Source organism: Nannospalax galili, unplaced genomic scaffold, assembly GCF_000622305.1.
Source record: "Nannospalax galili isolate Female #2095 unplaced genomic scaffold, S.galili_v1.0 scaffold85, whole genome shotgun sequence".
NCBI classification, from domain to species: domain Eukaryota; kingdom Metazoa; phylum Chordata; class Mammalia; order Rodentia; family Spalacidae; genus Nannospalax; species Nannospalax galili.
Window position 1 is genome coordinate 11971867 of NW_008358866.1, and position 17218 is coordinate 11989084.

The following is a 17218-nucleotide window of genomic DNA, read 5'->3' on the forward strand; positions in this document are numbered from 1 at the left end:
AAAATTATTTATTGGGAGGAGGGAGCATGTGCCACAGCAAACATGTAGATGTCAGAGAACAACTTGTAAGAGTAGGTTTTCTCCTACCATGTGGGCTCCAAGGTTCAAACTCAAGTCATCAGGCTTAGATGGCAAGTGCCTTTACCTATTAAGTCATCTCACCAGTTCTTATGCCTAATGGTAAAGGAAATGCTCAATATTATGTGAACACCTTATTTCCTGCCCTTGCTCCATTTTTCCAGATACTATGTAGAGTGGTTTCTATAGTCTGAATCTGAAACTCATGAAATATAAAAGGAATGAAGAATGAGGACTTCCTGTGGTCAGAGTTAGCCTCTAAGGGCTCAAAGATAAAACAATGAAACAGCATGTATCCCACATCTAGAAATAGTTGCAAGTATATGGAGACAAATCTCATACTCGAAATTTATTTGAGGCCAGGTGTGGTGGCTCACACCTTTAATTCTAGCACTTGGGAGGCAGAGACAGGTGGATCTCTTAAGATCAAGACCAACCTGGTCTATACAGCAAGTTCCAGGCCAGCTGAACTTCAAGGAAACCCTGCCATGCACACGCAAATCCTATAACTTTGGGGGCTGGCGAAATGGCTCAGTGATTAAGAGCCAGAGAACCTGGGGATTTGGTTCCCAGCATCCACATGGCAGTTCATAACCATCCTTTACTGGCATTCCAGAGGATTCCACACCTTCTTCTTGCTTCTGTGGGCACTGTACAATATAGACACATTTATATGCATCTAGGTAAAACATTCATACACATAAAAAATAAAAATAACAAAAAAATAAAATTTCATTTTGGGCTCCCAAGAAAGCTCATCTACATTCATCCGTTACTCTAGTGTCTCCCTTGACAGCCTGCATCTCCAACAGTTATGTAGAAACATGGGGAAGGGGCCGGATTAAGTCACCAAAATGCAGCCTTGATTGTGAAGAACACTTCTCTTCCAAGCCCCTTGAAGAGGTTTAAGACAATCATACAGATTCTGCAGCTGCTCACGCAATAGGGAGATTTGTTTGGATGTCTTGAGGCAGGAGGCTAGTTGATAAACCTGTGGCTGGCTACTGAGAAGGAGAAGAAAAATGTTAAAGGAAGAAGATAGGGCAGAGCAGTGACAGTGAAGCAACCTGAACCCGTATCCTGTGTAAGAAGAGGCAAGTTGACTACTCCAGGAGGAATCCAAACTTGAGCCATCCAGCCAGGAGCTCTCCCAAAAAGCTGGCACACTTAGAGAGATGGTCTCATTGTCTGAAGACTAAAAGTGACACATTTTTTGTGTAAGAAGTTAGACTGGCACTGAACCTTCCACTGGCATCTGGAGAGTGGGCCTCTTAATAGCCAGTCTTAGCCACAAAACACTCAGAAAGGTGGTAACTGATTGTCCATTAGCAAAAGGCTTTAATCCATTCTACTTTGCACTACTTCAACTCTAAAAGCTCTAAGACCACAATGTGTATTAGGAATTATTTTTCCCATAGCCTTGTGGAATTTTATCTTTGAATTGCTGACCGATGAGCATAAGAAAAGAACACATAGGCCATTGCTCAACCCCCTTCCAACTCCCGGAGCTCCGGCTGTACTCCAGAGGCTTCCATGAAGCTAAAGAATAATAAAGGCATCTGGTCCTTGTTTCCATCTAACTTCTGGGCTTCATGAAGACTTAGAGACACTTGTCTTCTTTTCTCTGATTGCAAGACATCTCTAGGCCCAACAGTTCTCTGTCAGCAGAGAGAAAAACCATTGGAAATGTGTCACTTTTAGTCATCATGCAATGGGATCATCTCTCTCAGTGTCTTAGCAGAGAGAGAACTGATGGGCCTAAGATGTCTTGTGACCCTTTGAGGCTCAAAGGAATTTGGTCACTACTGTGCTGCATTCAAGAAGGGATAATGTTGCGGTTCATTCTGAGAGTTTCTCTGCCATGTCCAGGAAACCAGTCGCTTTTATATTAGGCTAGGCACGGAGACATCCTAGGACTTTTGGACTTTCCCATGTGCTCCCAATGGAAGAAAGTATTGTTCCCTTAGCAATGCTCCCTCAGATACCTTTGGGAGGTTGATTGCTTAGCTGAAGGTGGGGCTGAGGCATATCTCAGGAACCCATCAGCATCTTCATACTCTTGGTCTTCCCATTTCCAGATGTTTTTATTCCCCCTTAGTCTGATTAACTTTATCTAATCCAATGTATGTGAAGGTTAGAAATTTTAAAAATGATTATTATATTATTCAAAATGGACCATATATATATATATCCTTAATTTCTATAGTTTTTTTTTAGTCTTCTTGGTATGTTTTGTGTGTATATGAAGGTTCATGTGTGCACATGTGTGTGATCAGAGAACAACTTCTTGTGTTGTTCCTCAGGCACCATCTAGCAAGCCCCAGAGAGCTGCCTTTCCAGTGCTGGGATTGCAAGTAAACGCCACTACACCTACCATTATTTTATGTGGGTATTTGGGATAAAATTAAGGTCCTCATGTTTCAAAGACAAGCATTATACCAACTGAGCCATCTCCCCACTCTAAATAACTTTGTTTTGAAACTTAAAATATAATAACTGCCTATAATATTCTTCTGGGTCAGTCTTTCCTTGAAGCAATGAAAACTATAAAGTCTTACTGTCTAAATCAGAAAGGATTACATAGGTTTAAAAAGTAGTATTTTATCTTGATACAAAACTATTCACCAAATCTTTTAACTAAGCAATGTTCTCTGGATTCACTATGGAGACCAGGCTGGCCTCAAATGCACCACCATGTCCGGTAGCAATGTTCTTTAGAATATATACAGATCTCCTAAATCCCCACCCTCAGAAGAGAGACAATGAGGGGGAAAACAACCATCCACTCACTAATACAAGTTGCGAAAAGGAACTTGGGTACACTGATTCCCATTAATGATTTGTTAAAAGTTATCAAGACCAGGAAAGAGATATCTGTATTTATTCTCATCAAACTACATTTAGATTGGTCCTTAACACATGCCATTAGCCCATAATCCTTCCATTCATTTGAGATTTGTCAGTACCAGTCAGGAGGAGGGAGGCTTCTTACTAGATGTTTGTTGAGTTAGCCTGTAGAGAAAGCTGAAGATGGTTGAAAATAGCTGTCCCTAGGCCCTATTTCAGGATTCAGAGGCAAGCAGATTAGTGACACAAATAAAGGTGTATTCAAATGAACACAGCATACTCTACTCTAAGCTAGCTGCCAAGGTTTGTCTCTGTCAGATTTCCAGAACCCCATTCCCTGTGTGGCTCTATTTTAACACAACTGCAAGTTGAATGTAGGTGTTAAACTCTTACGATGGAATCTGTAGTTTGGGAAACTTGATTGACAGATGGCAAAACAGAGAGAAGAGAATGAATTACAAATACTTAAAGAGTAACTTTTTTTCCTGGTCTGGACTATGGAAGACTCAGAGCATCACAGCAGTACGAGTCAATTTTACTACACAGTTACCAAGACTCTAGGTGAGCTGGAGACACATGTGGCCAGGGCCTATGCATCTGGCTCCAGGAGGAATATTTGGGGAAACTCGGCAAAGAGCAAAACACTTGGGCTTCTGACTGGCTGGACACAAATTGACTCATGATTGTGTAGATCTGATATAACCTTCTGTACTCCTTTAGTTTTATCCATGAGAAAAATCAGTACACTTTCAGTGGTGTTTGTAAATAATTACAGTTCCACTTATCATACAATTAGAGGTTTACTTTTGTCAAATGCACAGACTTTTGGAAATTAAATTTAGAGTACACAATACAGAGCTTTGTGAAACACAGTACCTATGAGCATTTTCCCATGGTACACAGATGCCACTGTGCTGCCCTGAAGCACGGAGCCATTGTTGGCATAGAGTGTGCTCACCCTGGGCTTATCTGACAAAACATCCTGGATGCGTAGTACCTGCAAAGAGAAGATCACTTATTAGTATACTGTCCAGTAAAAGCTATCTGGAGATGTTTCCCTTCCCAAATATTCCAGGACAAATACAGTTTTTCAGAAACTACAGGTTACATAACTGAAGCATTTTTTCTCCAGATGTTAATGTCCTAATAGTATCTGTGCTCTAAACTGACGTAGTTATTGACATTAGTGAAATTCCTCCAAAGAGAGCCCAAGTATCTTGATAGTTAGTTCAGGCATCCCTAGAGCAGGACCTTAGAGCCAGTAAAAAACTTCTGTAACTCCTGAGCTGGCAGTAGCCCTCTGTCTGTGGGGAGGGTCTTCTGTTTGAACCTATATAACATGAGGAGAGAATCCCAGGACAACATGATGAGGAGGCACCCAGTCAGCCAACTAATCCAACCTGACAACCACTGCAAAGGGTTGTTTCTGATCCCAGGATTAGCACACCCAGCTTTGCTAATCAGTAAACACATAAGCACTCAGGTTTCCAAGTAGCCTGGATGAAGTTCACTCAAACAACATGATAGGAATCAAAAGAAAACAACCAGAAAATCAAGTGCTGTGAACTGTTATCCACATCTTACAACAGAATGAAACTTCTGGTCAGTTTTGCTTGTTTCCTTTTATTCTGTTTTTTTTTCATCTTAAGGAAGATTTGACAACTTCGTTTCCAGATTTGCTACATGAAAATACTCAAGCTTCGGGCGCATGTGGAAAATATGAGACTCAACTGAGTGTAGAGGGGTCACTAATTGTGAAGAAAGAAGTTTCATCAGAAATGAACAAATGTTCAAACTCAAAATGAGAGATGTGTGAAAGATCTTAAACAAATTTGTCATGATTCCACCGTGGCATGTGCTTTCCCTCAAAGCCGACATTGTGCCTTTTCTTTTGTGAGAAAGCTCTGTCAGTTGGCAAAGAAGTGGGACACGGGGTCTGAACAAAGATAGGTGACTTGGTAACTGGGGGGTAATGATTCTTCGCATTCTAGATTTAGGCTGCGTTTCTAGGAATATTTTTTATTTTAAGATGTAATGACTAATGTGACAATTTAAAAGAAAAACAATTAACTGAAAACCAAAAATACTCCAGCAAAAATAATTGCATGTTATCTCCTGGGTCAGTGATCAGGCTGGGATTTAAATCAGTTTCTCAGTTTGGCAAACCTGTTGCACAAAACACACTTTCTAGTCCTCTCTCCTAAATTAAATGGCATTGAGGACTTGACCATCCCTTTTCATAGCAATCTTAATCCTCTTCACCTTACCTTTCCTGAAGAACTTACCATCTTCAAACTTTTGTTATAATTTACATGTTTTTTACACTTAACTGTTTATTGCCTTTTTCTCCGTGCTCTAAGAATAGGGGCCTTTGTATTCTTTTGTTTGTCTATTTTTATTAATTTGTTGTTATTATTATGTGTATAATGTATATCTGTGAGTGCAGGCACACCACATAATGATGTTCGTGGAGGTCAGAGGAAAACTTTTAGGGGTCACTTCTCTTCTTCCAGAGTAGGACCCAGGAATCAAACTCAGGTAATCAGGCTTACATGGCAAGTGCTTACACTTGCTGAGCCACCTCTCATATTTTATTTTCTGATAGAACCTAAGCACTAGAACCATATCTGGCAAAATATAAATGTCTGGGAATACACCTTTCAGAATATGTTTGACAAGAATTTGTGGCTACAGTTAAATTCCCTGGAGAATTTTTATATTTTTAAACTTGGTGTCATAGAAAACTTAATACCTTATGCAATTTCTTTTAATGCTATAGTAAATTTAATGCCTTTTAAAATTATTTTAGAAGATATATTTTAAATAACATAAATAAATCTTTAAAAGGAAACATTATTGAACACTATCATATCTACTAGTGCCCAAGGGCAAGAATTAATCTAATTTTGAGGCTGCAGTCATTTAAACCCTTTATTTAGGGTGCGTGTTATGTATGTGATGTGTGTGTTAGGTAGTGTGTATATTAGGTGATGTGTGCTTTGTATGTGATGTGTGTGTTAGGTGGAGTGCATGCTAGGTGGTGTGCATACTAGGCAGTGTGAAAGGGGACGGCTCAATTCATGTCCCTCTCTTTGCCCCATTGTGGGAGCTGCTCAGAGATTGCCTTCTGGTTGGAAATACTTACAGCAATCTGTGACAAAATGAATTTTCAAGCTCATTTTCCCCGTTATACCCAATAGCAAAGAAAACACTTGTAAAGTTCGGACATACCATCTGGCACTGATGTTACATTGATTCCTGCGGCCTAAAAGGGAGGTCAAGAGCTCTACTCTTTTCATACATAAAATTTGTTCAGTTCTGGGACATAAATATGACCCACATAAACCCTCCCATATCATCTCAACAAATTGTTCATTCTTTGCAGTTTTGTCTGTGAGCTCAAGGAAGTATCAACACTTACTTCTGACCCTGGAGGATCCTCAGGGTTATAGATCAACAGCTTCATGGCGTTAGGATGGCATCCTGCCAAAATATCTCCTGTAGCAGGGTCAACAGTCAAGTTGTCCACTAGAGTGCCCAATTGTATGACCTTCAGCAAAGAGGGCATAGTGAGGACATTATTTCGACATTCTTCCTTATCTTCCCCACATTCTAATAGCTCTTCCTGGCACTGGATGCTGGTGTTTTTAGGGGGCTTTGTGATTATATGTTAAAAAGACAGTGCAATGTCCCCTGCACTGCCATGAAATAGTCAAGGCTCCTTAAGGAACACTTCCCTGAGTCAAGTGTAATATAGGAGGCCTTGTTGAATGGGTCAGCTGGGGTAGTCTTACCTTCACTTGAGTTAAATCCCAGTTATCTTGTTTGTTCATTATATGAATGTTCATAGCTGTCACATCAGCTATATAGACATACCTGTAAGTTAAGTAACAATTAGGTATCATCAGTTAGTAATGACACTAACTCTTATTTTGGAGAACAAGTATGAAAATTCACACTAGTTTGAAGGAGTACTATGATGTCTTTCTAAAACACTATGAAAAAGAACTAGGGTGGTACTGTTAATATTATTGAAATGTTTTAAATCAGCTTTGAATATGAAATATATAACTCTAAAGGGACAAAATTAGTATTCTAGACGATATATAGGCTCAATCTCATTACTTAGGAACTACAGTTTTTCTTTCAATTGAATGGGTCTCCTTTCAACAAGAGGGTCTCTTCTAAGGCTAAAGAATCTCAAGGCTTAAAAAGACAAAGGAGGCCAGCTGTGATGGTGCACGCCTTTAATCCCAGAACTGGGGAGGCAGAGGCAGGTGGATCTCTGTGAGTTCAAGGCCAGCCTGGTCTACATGGTGAGTTCCAGGCCAGCTGGGGCTACAGGGAGACCCTGTCTCAAAAAAGCTCAGTGAAATTGTGTTTTTAAATCGGATGATCTACAAGGATCGTCTGTTTATGATCTTGCATTTACAAGTTAATATTCATGCTACTTCTCTGTTTTTAAAAGTCTTCAAACTTGGGCTGGAGAGATAGCGCAGCAGTTAAGAACACTGGTTGTTCTTGCAGAAGACCTGGGTTTGAATCCCAGCCCCTAATGGCAGCTAACAACTGTCCATAACTCCAGTTCCAGGGGATCTGATGGCCTCTTCTGTCCTCTGTGGGCATTGCATGACACGGGTGCACTTACCTACATGCAGGCAATACACTCATACACATAAAATAAAAATAATAAATAAAGTATTTGAAAGTCTTCAAACCTTAAATGCTTACTAAGGGTGTTTTCTTATAAAATTTCATGCTGCTTAAAAATAGTCATGGAATTATTTGCTATTATAAATCAGTAAGCCTGAAACTTACACTATCATGATGTCTAGTCTGAGGTGAGCTTCCCTCTTTAAAAGAGCTTTTGGTTAACCTGACCTAGTATAAGTGGTTAAATACCTTCTAACCTCATCAAGGGCAGAGATAGTGTATATTTATCCTGCTTTTAAAAAGCATGTTGGGAAAGAGTGTGTTTTAGTTATGTAAGAATTTAGAACAAGGATCATAGTTTTTCGACTCTACTGGAAGAACCTGAAACACAAGAGCATAAATACTTTGCTTAGGATCACCATTTAGTTTGAACTCCGGCCACATCTGACCCCTCCACTCATATATTGACTACTTGACTAAGGAAGCAACTGGGTCTTAAGGGAAAGAACCCTTCAAAATGACGAAGCAAAGGGCAGAAATATTATTAAACAACGTACTTCTGGTCTAGTGAGACTGTGATCCCGTTGGCGGAACTAAATCCTTTGGCCACTACTTTGACCTCTCCTGGGCTGTAGAAAAGAACGTAAGTCCAGTGAGGATCCCAGATCATCTCAAGAAATACCAAAAAGTGGCTGGTAAAGTAGTGGTCTCTTGTAGCATAGAACTTCTCTGATCCAAGAACCACAATATCATTCACACTAAGGAGAAGAGAGAGAAACCTATAAGGTAGTTGAATATCTCAGTTGTTGTCAAAGTCACTAATAACTACACAGATCATCACATTCATTGATTTTAAAAAGTTAAGTTGAATTAAGATGGATTTGAGTTAATTTTCTTAAAGGGAGGGACTCTAGACAGGTTGCCTAGACCCCAGTGGATGAACTTGCACTGCAGACATCTGGGGACACCAACTTGACATGAAAGGCCTTGATACAAATGACAGAATGTATGAATTCCAGTGGGGTGGGGAGCTTTGGGAGGGTGCCAATGGGGACAGGCATATAAAGACGATTAAAAATGATTAAGATGGTCTCATGAAATACAGAAAAAATTCAATAAGAAATTTACAAAAAAGTAAAGATTTTACCTTAAGACATTCTTTCTTCTAGCCAGTTATGATTTTCTTTTTCCATCCACAGATTTCAGCAAACAGAAATAAATATACAAATAAACTCTGTACGCATTTGATTTGTGGATGTTAATGATGATTTTGTGTGATAGTTATAGATTTGTTTCTCTAGAATTAGACTTCAGTCTTAAACTTAGGCACTGTCATGTGACTCACTTTGACCAATGAAATGAAATATGTGTGGCTTCTTCTGTGTGTGTCTGTGCACACATGGATGTGTGTGTATGTGTGTGTACATGTGAGTGTATGTGAGAGTGTACATGTATGAGTGTCTGTGTGTATGTATGAGTGTGTGATTCTGGGTGTGTGTGTGTACATACATGTGCATGTGAGTGTGTGGGAGTTTGTGCATATATGTGCATGTGTGTGTGAATGTGTGAATGTCTGTGTGTGTGTAAATCAGAAGTCAACTTCAGATGTAGTAAATGCCTCAGGTGATGTCTACCTTGATTTTTGAGGCCTCTTGTTGGCCTGACACTCTCCAAGTAGGGTAGGAAGGATCCACCTGTCTTTGCCTCCCCTGCACTAGGATTAAAAGTACATACCACCATGCTTACCTTCTTTAACATGGGTACTAAGGATCAAACTCAGTTGCCCATACTTGCCAGACAGGCACTTTACTGACTGAGCCACCTCCCCTGATGCCATGTGTGTCTCTTAATGGAAGACTTGGAGAACCAAAGTCTTATATCATGTTTTCATAACAACAAGCAATTCTGATGGTATAGAATTGTGGTTCTCCTAGGGCCCTAAATGAAGAAAATATGAAACTGGGTCCCTTAATTACCTACTGAGTAAGGAGACGAAACCAAATCATGTGGCTTTGAGCCACAGGCTTTCCTTCCTTTTATTGGAGCCTAAACAAATCTCTCGTGACCTCTATCATTTCTCTAAGTTGGTAATGACAATGACTGCTAGTCTTCCTTTTGTTCTTTGATACCGTTAAGATTTTTAAATTACATAATTTTTTTTGGTCTCCCTTCAGCTACAGCTGACCTAGAACTTACTATGTAGACCAGACTGGCTTAGATCTCAGAGATCTGCCTGCCTCTGCCTCCTGAGTGCTGGGATTAAAGGTGTGTGCTACCAAGTCCAGCTAAATTATTTTTCTTAATATTTTATGTATTATTTTTATTTTATGTGTATGAATGTATTGCCTATATGTGTGTAAGTGTGCCCATGCTGTGCCATGCCCATGGAGGTCAGAAGAGGGTGTCAAATTCCCTTGGAACTGGAGCTATGAACAGTTGTTAGCTGCCATGTAGGTGCTGGGAATCAAACCCAGGTCATTTGTAAGAGCAGCCAGTGCTCTGCACCTGTGAGCCATCTCTCCAGCCCCAGCTAAATGATTTTAAAACAATCTTATAATGCAACCAGTGAAAATAACAAAGGCATTTCCATTTTGGAAAAGGAAACAATAAATTTAAAAGACTGAAGGTTTTATACATTTATTTATTCATCATATGTTTATGTGTCTGCATACATACATGTACTTGCACATGCATGCATGTACCACAGGGGGAGGGTGTAGGGGTCAAAGGACGACATGTAAGAGTCAGTTCTTTCCTTTTACCATGTGTGTTCAGGGGCTCAAAGTCAGGGCATCAGGACTTGCAGCATGTACCTGTATCTATGGAGCCAGTTCACCAGCCCAAAGATTAATATATATATATATATATATATATATATATATATATATATATAAAAATAAGCTAAGGAAAGAAATTTGGATGAATTAGGAGAAATTCACTGTCTTGATGCCTAACTGTATTCTCAGGTCACTGGGCTGTTCATGTTTCCCAATTCAGCCTGAGTGTTCCTTCTCTCCAAAGCTCTTGCATGACACAGTAAATCACAATACTGTCTTATCTTGTGCCCTACATAGTTTCTTCTGTAACACTTTGTTCTGTCCTGTGTACTTGTTTGGTCAATGTATGTATCATGGCACCTCTAGAGCCCCTGTTTAGATCCTTTAACCTTACCCTCTTTGTTCTGCTGCCAAGTAGGAACAAGTTCAATTGCTTCTGCGGGGTGTGGGTGTCACTTCCCAGCACCTTCCTTACCTTATGCCTGCTGTGGGCCTATAGTCTCTTAGACTTCTTGTTGTCAAAGCTCAGGATACCACCAGGCTTGATGTATGCATGTACAACTGGGCATGTAAAGGTGGGACGGGCCCTTGTGGCACCTTTGATTAAGGGGAGATTGGGGCTGTAGTATAAACTCATATCTCTTTATTGTCTTGGTCAGATTGTTGTGAAATGAGGCTTATGTTGCCTTTGGAGGATAATTCCATGATTTCAAGTGGTCAATTGCACTTAACAGTGGTTGACTTGACAAGGCATTTGCATGACTATTTAATGTATGAATTTCCCAAGGCTGACATAGTAAACTACCATCAACTGGATGAATTAAAACAACAGAAGTCACTCCCTCACAGTTCTATAGGGTAAGGGTCTGAAATCAAGTGTGGCTTCTGTGGAAAGATCTGTCTATGTCTTTTCTAGCTCCTGCTTTCTTTGGATTGAGGATATCTCCCTCTCCACTGTTAGACTCCATTTTTGCATGCCATTCTCCTTATGTATTGGTCTGTCTTCTTTTTTTAGAAAAAAGTATTAATTTATTTTTATGTGTACAGTGTTTTTCCTGCATGTATGTAAGTGTGCCACATGCATGCAATATCTGTGGAGGCCAGAAGAAGGTGTTAGATACCCTGGAAGTAGAGTTGTGGGTGGTTGTTAGCTGCCATGTGGGTGCTGGAAACTGAGCCCATGTCCTCTGGAAGAGCAGACAGTGCTCTTAACCACTGAACCATCTCTGCAGCCCTTGGTCTACCATCTTATAAGTAAGAAGCCATGCTGGATTTAGAATGTTCCTTTACTTCATCTTAAATTACCTCTGCAATGAACCTATCTCCAGGTAAGGTCATATTCTAAAGTATTCATTCCCAGTAGGAATTTCAGCATATCTGTTTTGTGGGGTATAATTCAACTCATAACATTCCCTCTTCTTTATGTCAAATTGGTCTCTGACTCACATTTATGGTATTGAACACCCCCATATCAGGTTCTTCCTCAGGCAGTGTTTTCTAGGAAATCCTCCTGTGGGCTCATATGTTCCGCATGATCCACCAATGAGGTGAACCAGGTCAATGCAAAAATTCTCATTTTACGGATGAAATTGAGGCAAAGGCTGTCTCATCCAGTTTCCCAGCAATCCTGCCTGTGACCCTGATCTACTATGGCTGACACGACACATTACGGAAAAAGTTCAATAACTTCAACTTCCCTTATTTCTTTAACCTTCTGCTTTTACTGCCCTCAATTTCTATGGGGAGAAATTCACAGGAGATGTTGAAAAAGAGAGCAACGGAGATCAACTTCCTTCCTTTTCTTTCCCTAGTCTTCGTTTCCTTGACTGTTTGGACCTGCCCTTTAGTGCCGAGTCTATTTCATAAAAATGAAATTATTTATCATTTGTTTCAGACTTGAAATAGTCTATCCACTGAAGACATATTTTTCTGAATGCAGTAAGAAGGATGTTGACCACTTCAAATGAGAGTTCAGCTTTGAATTCAAATGGACCCAGGCTTATATAATGCTCATGCCAGTCACAAACTAAACAGGACAAGTTACCTGACCCACAACTTTTCTGAGACTCAGTTTACTCACACTTATTTCAAAAGACTATGTGAGCATTAAATTAAATATTTTGGCATAGTACTTGAAACTCAGTCAACACTTAATAAATGTAATTTTTATAAGTGTCTATAGGCTTTTATCAAATTTTTCTTTAAAGAATTTGATGCAAAGAAATAACCCATCTGGAGGTTGGTTGTAACACCTAGTGGGTGAGGCTCACAGAATACAACCTACCAGGACAACTAGAAAAGGGAGTAGGTGTTTAAAGAGAGCACAGTAGTGGGTATTGAGTTGCTGTGGTAAAGAGGTTGGAATTAGAGCGGAGAATCTAATTGAGCACCTTTATGGGATTAAAGTGCTTTCAAAAAGTTGGAAAATATAGAGATATTCAATACCAAACACAGCAATTTATAGTGAGGTGCTGGGCAGTACCACCATGGGAAGCTTTAGAAAGCTTTAGAAAAAAAAATGTCACAAAACAAAAGATGGAGAATGCCTACTGACTGAACCAAAGAACACAATGCACATAGCAGAGGTGCAAAATAAATAGAAATACACAATACTTAAATTTCATACCTCTTGAGAAGTTCATGCTTTATAGTTTTCAGGTGTGTGAGAGAACGCTGTTGTTCCTCAAATTTAAATATCTCCACAGTGGACTCTATGTGAGGATGATTCACAACATAAAGATACACGGTGTGGTCTAAGTAGAAAATACATAATTTCAAAGAAAGATATACTTTCAAAGAAGTTTACCTCTCTTGCAACCATTATTGAACTTTTTTTAAAAAAACACAGCAACCTGGTCACCTGCCAAGGATTTGGTTTTGTCTTGTTTTGAGATGGGGTCTTGTTGCGGTACAGGCTTATCTTGAACACCTAGGCTCCAATCTTGGGTGACTGGGACAATAGGCATGTAGCACTATGCAAGAGTTTCTTTCATGTATTTTGCATGTGATCCTCACAGCCCATTGGATTAAATTAAGAAAAATGCCAGAACCCTCTGTCTTTGAAGAAATTGGAACTCAAATGAGAAGTGACCCAGTAATTTTACCAACACCAAACAAAGGAGGAAAATACAGGTGTCTGTGCAATGGTCCCTTCAGCCTCAGGAGCATACCCTCTCTAGCAAGAAGATACAGAATTACAGGGGTAGTTAAACATGGGTGTAGTTTCCCTAGATGGTCTTTCAGTACGTGAGTGAAAGCAAGCAAACCTTTGCTGAGAAATTTTGGGGTGGGTCACAAATGTCTACCTTATGACAGAAGCTGAAGAAATCTCAGGGCAGTGTAAGTACTTTAAGCAATATTTCTTTCCCAGCTAGAAAATGAATTTCTAGCACAAGTCAAATACCAGAGGTTGCAATAACAACATTTAGTGAACTCAATGGACATGAAAAGTAAATATACATGCTAAAGGAAACAAACCAGCTAATTCCAGGCACCATTAACCTCAAGAATGTTCGCACCTACCTGTTTTCATACTGAAATGCGAACTGCTATGAACAGGATTAAAGGTAGTGCCTTGACCTCCCAGGGCACTGCTTTCTGCCTTATCAAGAGTTCTAGTTCAAGAGTTTTGAAGGGAATCCCCTCCCCTCATCCTCTCACAGTGGGATTCTGCTTTCTTTATCTGTTTCCTTCCTGTAGTTCCCAAGTATGTAATGGAGTCTGAGCCCTGACATGTAAAATTTATTCACAGGGTGCCTGAAACACATTGAACTAGATTTCTTGCAAATTACAGGGAGGTGCCCCCTCATAGGTGAAGCTTTCTTTTTGTCTGATCCATCAGTGTTCCAGGGCCCAGGGCTTGGCAAACAGAACACAGACTGGGTTTTACTCCCCAAACAGACACCTTTAGGGGATACAATGTGATAATCATTTGTGCTCTCCTGCTTTTACCCATTTTTATGCCTCGTCTGGATTCTTTATTCCACATAGGAGACAAATGCTTTAAGATAATTTTATTCTCTCTCTCCTCACTCCATTCGTACTTTTGTGTGTAACATTTTGGCCTGATAGATCAGATGCATAATTAAATGAGGTGACTAAGGAATAAAATAAGCTGTCAGTCATAATATACTCAACTTCTGGAAGCCTGGGTATATGACTGAGAGTAAATTCCATCTTAAAATAGCCAATAACCTTAACTCTGACATTATCCTAGGCAGTGAAGTAGTTTCAAGATTAATCCAACAATTTATTACATATTCTGTGGAGTGTCTTCTGCCACTACAGTGCCAGGTAAAGAAACTGTAGCTTTGGAGGATGATTTAAGTAGAGGCTGGTTCCTTAATTTCACCCCAGTAAAAGACATAGGGTAAGTGAGACCACCTGGCCTCCAGTTCTGGATCAACCATGTATTAGCAGAATTCAAGTCATGCTTCATTACATTTCTCTCAACTCCAGTTTCTCTGTCTTATTAAAACATGTATCAATATCTGCACTGTGTACTATGATATCCATTCACTTATTCACTGAACACCTGTTTGCTAAGTTCCCATTTTTTTTTAAATAAATCATATTTTTTTATTCTTATTCTTTTATGAAGTTAGTTAAAAATTAATGAACAAGAAATTAAAGAGACTGCGCTGCAATTAAGTTAGAATATTCTAACTGGAAAACAATTACTGTGAAACTATTTACATTCTCATAGAATTATAAACATTTCTCAAGGAATGGATGAGGGTGCTAAGTTCCCATTTTATTCTAGACTCTCATATTTCAATAGTAACAAGTAACATACACTTTCGTGATGATTATATTCTACAGAAAAAATGAGGAAAAACTAGTAAATAAATTTTGCCAAAAAGAGTAGTAAAGGAATGCCTTCTTCACAGAGTGGCACCCACTCAAGAATGACAGTTAAGGTTTGATCTCAAAATGGGAAAAACTTTCCACAGAGTTACAGTGGAAAAGGAAAAGGGGTTCAATAGCATGAGCTGCCATTTTGCTGAGTATTAAGGAAGGACTACACTGAGAAAAATTATAAGGAGGTATATAACCTAAAACAAGTGGCCAAAGGTGTCCTTGAGAAGGTGAGATTTTGTTAAAGCCTGACTAGAGGAAAAGCAAACCAGAAGTGGTGGGAAGGCATTCTAGGCAGAAGGAATAACGCATCAAAAGACTTACTGCTACACCCACAGGTTAATGCATCTATCAACTTTCACCAGAGAAGCTTTGTTACGCAACAGATGGTGACTAACACACATACTTACAACCGGTGAATGTGCAGAGCATAAGAGACTGCAGAGTGCTTATCCCTGAATAGGACACCTATATCAAACTTCTGCAAAGGCTCAGGGAAGAGAGGCAGTAAAAGTGTAAGAGCCAGAGGTGGTAAATGACCACAAGGACTTAGCTTTCCAGACAGCTGGAAAGCTACTCAATTGAACTCATAGCAATGGTGATAGTTTGCACAGTACCAAGGAAGCTCAAGCCAGACAACATTCCAGCACAAATGTGGGGAAGTGGGTAAGGAACTCTAACCCTCCTTAATAACTATTGGAAACCAATGGCTTCTGGGAAGGGGAGAGTCAATTTCTTTTAAGGGTGTGACTCTTAGTAAGTTAACCAGGCTCCAGTGGATTGATCCAGACTGAAGGGCATTTGGGGACACAAATTTGGCTCTCTCTCTCTCTCTCTCTCTCTCTCTCTCTCTCTCTCTCTCCACACACACACACACACACACACATATATATATATATTCGTGTACAGAAAACTGGGTGGGGGTAGTAAGGGGATGCAGATGGGGGAGAGGCTGTAAATATGATCAAAATATAGTGCATGAAATTTTCAAAAGTTCAATAAAAAAAGACCTCTAGGTATGAGGTATTTTACAACTAAGAGGAACCCAGTATGGCTGGTGCAGAAGAACTAGGATAGCCTAGTGTCTAGTGAAGACTGAGAAGATTCACAGATGCTACAAGAGAAGTGTAAGAGAATCACTGGGACACACAGTCCCTTCTAGTCCATCAGAATAATGGAAGTGATATGGAGAATAGTAAGAGAGAGGCATGGGATCAGATTTGTGTAAAATAAGTCTTGTTGTGAAAACAGACTGAGGTAAACCGATTGAGGTTGTATAAGAGAGAAGATAATGAGAGGTCAAAGCAGAATCCATGGATGCCAAGCTGTGGGCTTGGATGTGACTGATGGCAGCAAGATGGAAAAGGGTAGACATCCACAAATACTTCAGAGGTAAGTTGGCCAGAAGATTATAGTGAGTTGACTGAGCACATGAGAGATAAGGGAAGTGTTTAGATTGAGACCAGGGTTTTATTTTAAAGAACAAACTGTAGAATACAAAAGCACTTTGAAAACTATAAAGCAATGCAAAATTGTCAGGTACAATTATCTTTTAAAGCAAGTCTTTTTAAGCAGATAAAAAGTATATATAAGACTTCAGGGAAATATTAAACCCAATTAACCAAACAGTATTCAAGCATTTTTAAATAGTGCCCACTTAAAAAAAAATTGAACAAATTTGTTAGTGTAGAAGACTGGAAATGAAAATGATCTAAATAAGTAGAGGCAGTCTTCAGGCAGTCTCTTTTACTTATTGAAACTACTCTCAGCAAACTTACATTGAATAGTACAACAGCAATATGTACTTAGAAAATTAAAACAACATTTATGTTAAAACTTTTTAATTTAAACTCCTCCATTTGACTTTCCCCATTACTGTTAGTGCTGTTAGTAACATTAGTGAAGTTTTTCTACTCCTATTTTCTCACATGTTCAATAGACCCATATACATTATCTTCAAATTAATTTGGAGCTATGAGTAATGAGAAAGTAAAAAATATCAGAAA

The 17218-nt window shown here is 39.4% G+C and overlaps 1 protein-coding gene across 5 annotated transcripts in view; it reads right to left on the reverse strand.

The window, feature by feature from the left end:
- Positions 1–2942: 2942 nt before the first annotated feature.
- Positions 2943–17218, reverse strand: part of Pon3 (paraoxonase 3) — a 48977-nt gene continuing 34701 nt past the window's right edge. For 2 of the 5 annotated variants that reach the window (XM_029558311.1, XM_029558310.1), the window contains 5 exons: positions 12982–13108; positions 8136–8336; positions 6720–6801; positions 6347–6475; positions 2943–3922 (listed from right to left, as the gene is read on the reverse strand). In XM_029558311.1, coding sequence (XP_029414171.1) covers positions 3764–3922; positions 6347–6475; positions 6720–6801; positions 8136–8336; positions 12982–13108 — 698 coding nt within the window. In that variant the 3' untranslated portion in view covers positions 2943–3763. The remainder of the gene's footprint in view (positions 3923–6346; positions 6476–6719; positions 6802–8135; positions 8337–12981; positions 13109–17218) is intronic. The other 3 variants (XM_017795456.2, XM_029558312.1, XM_029558313.1) reach the window with 2 other exon arrangements.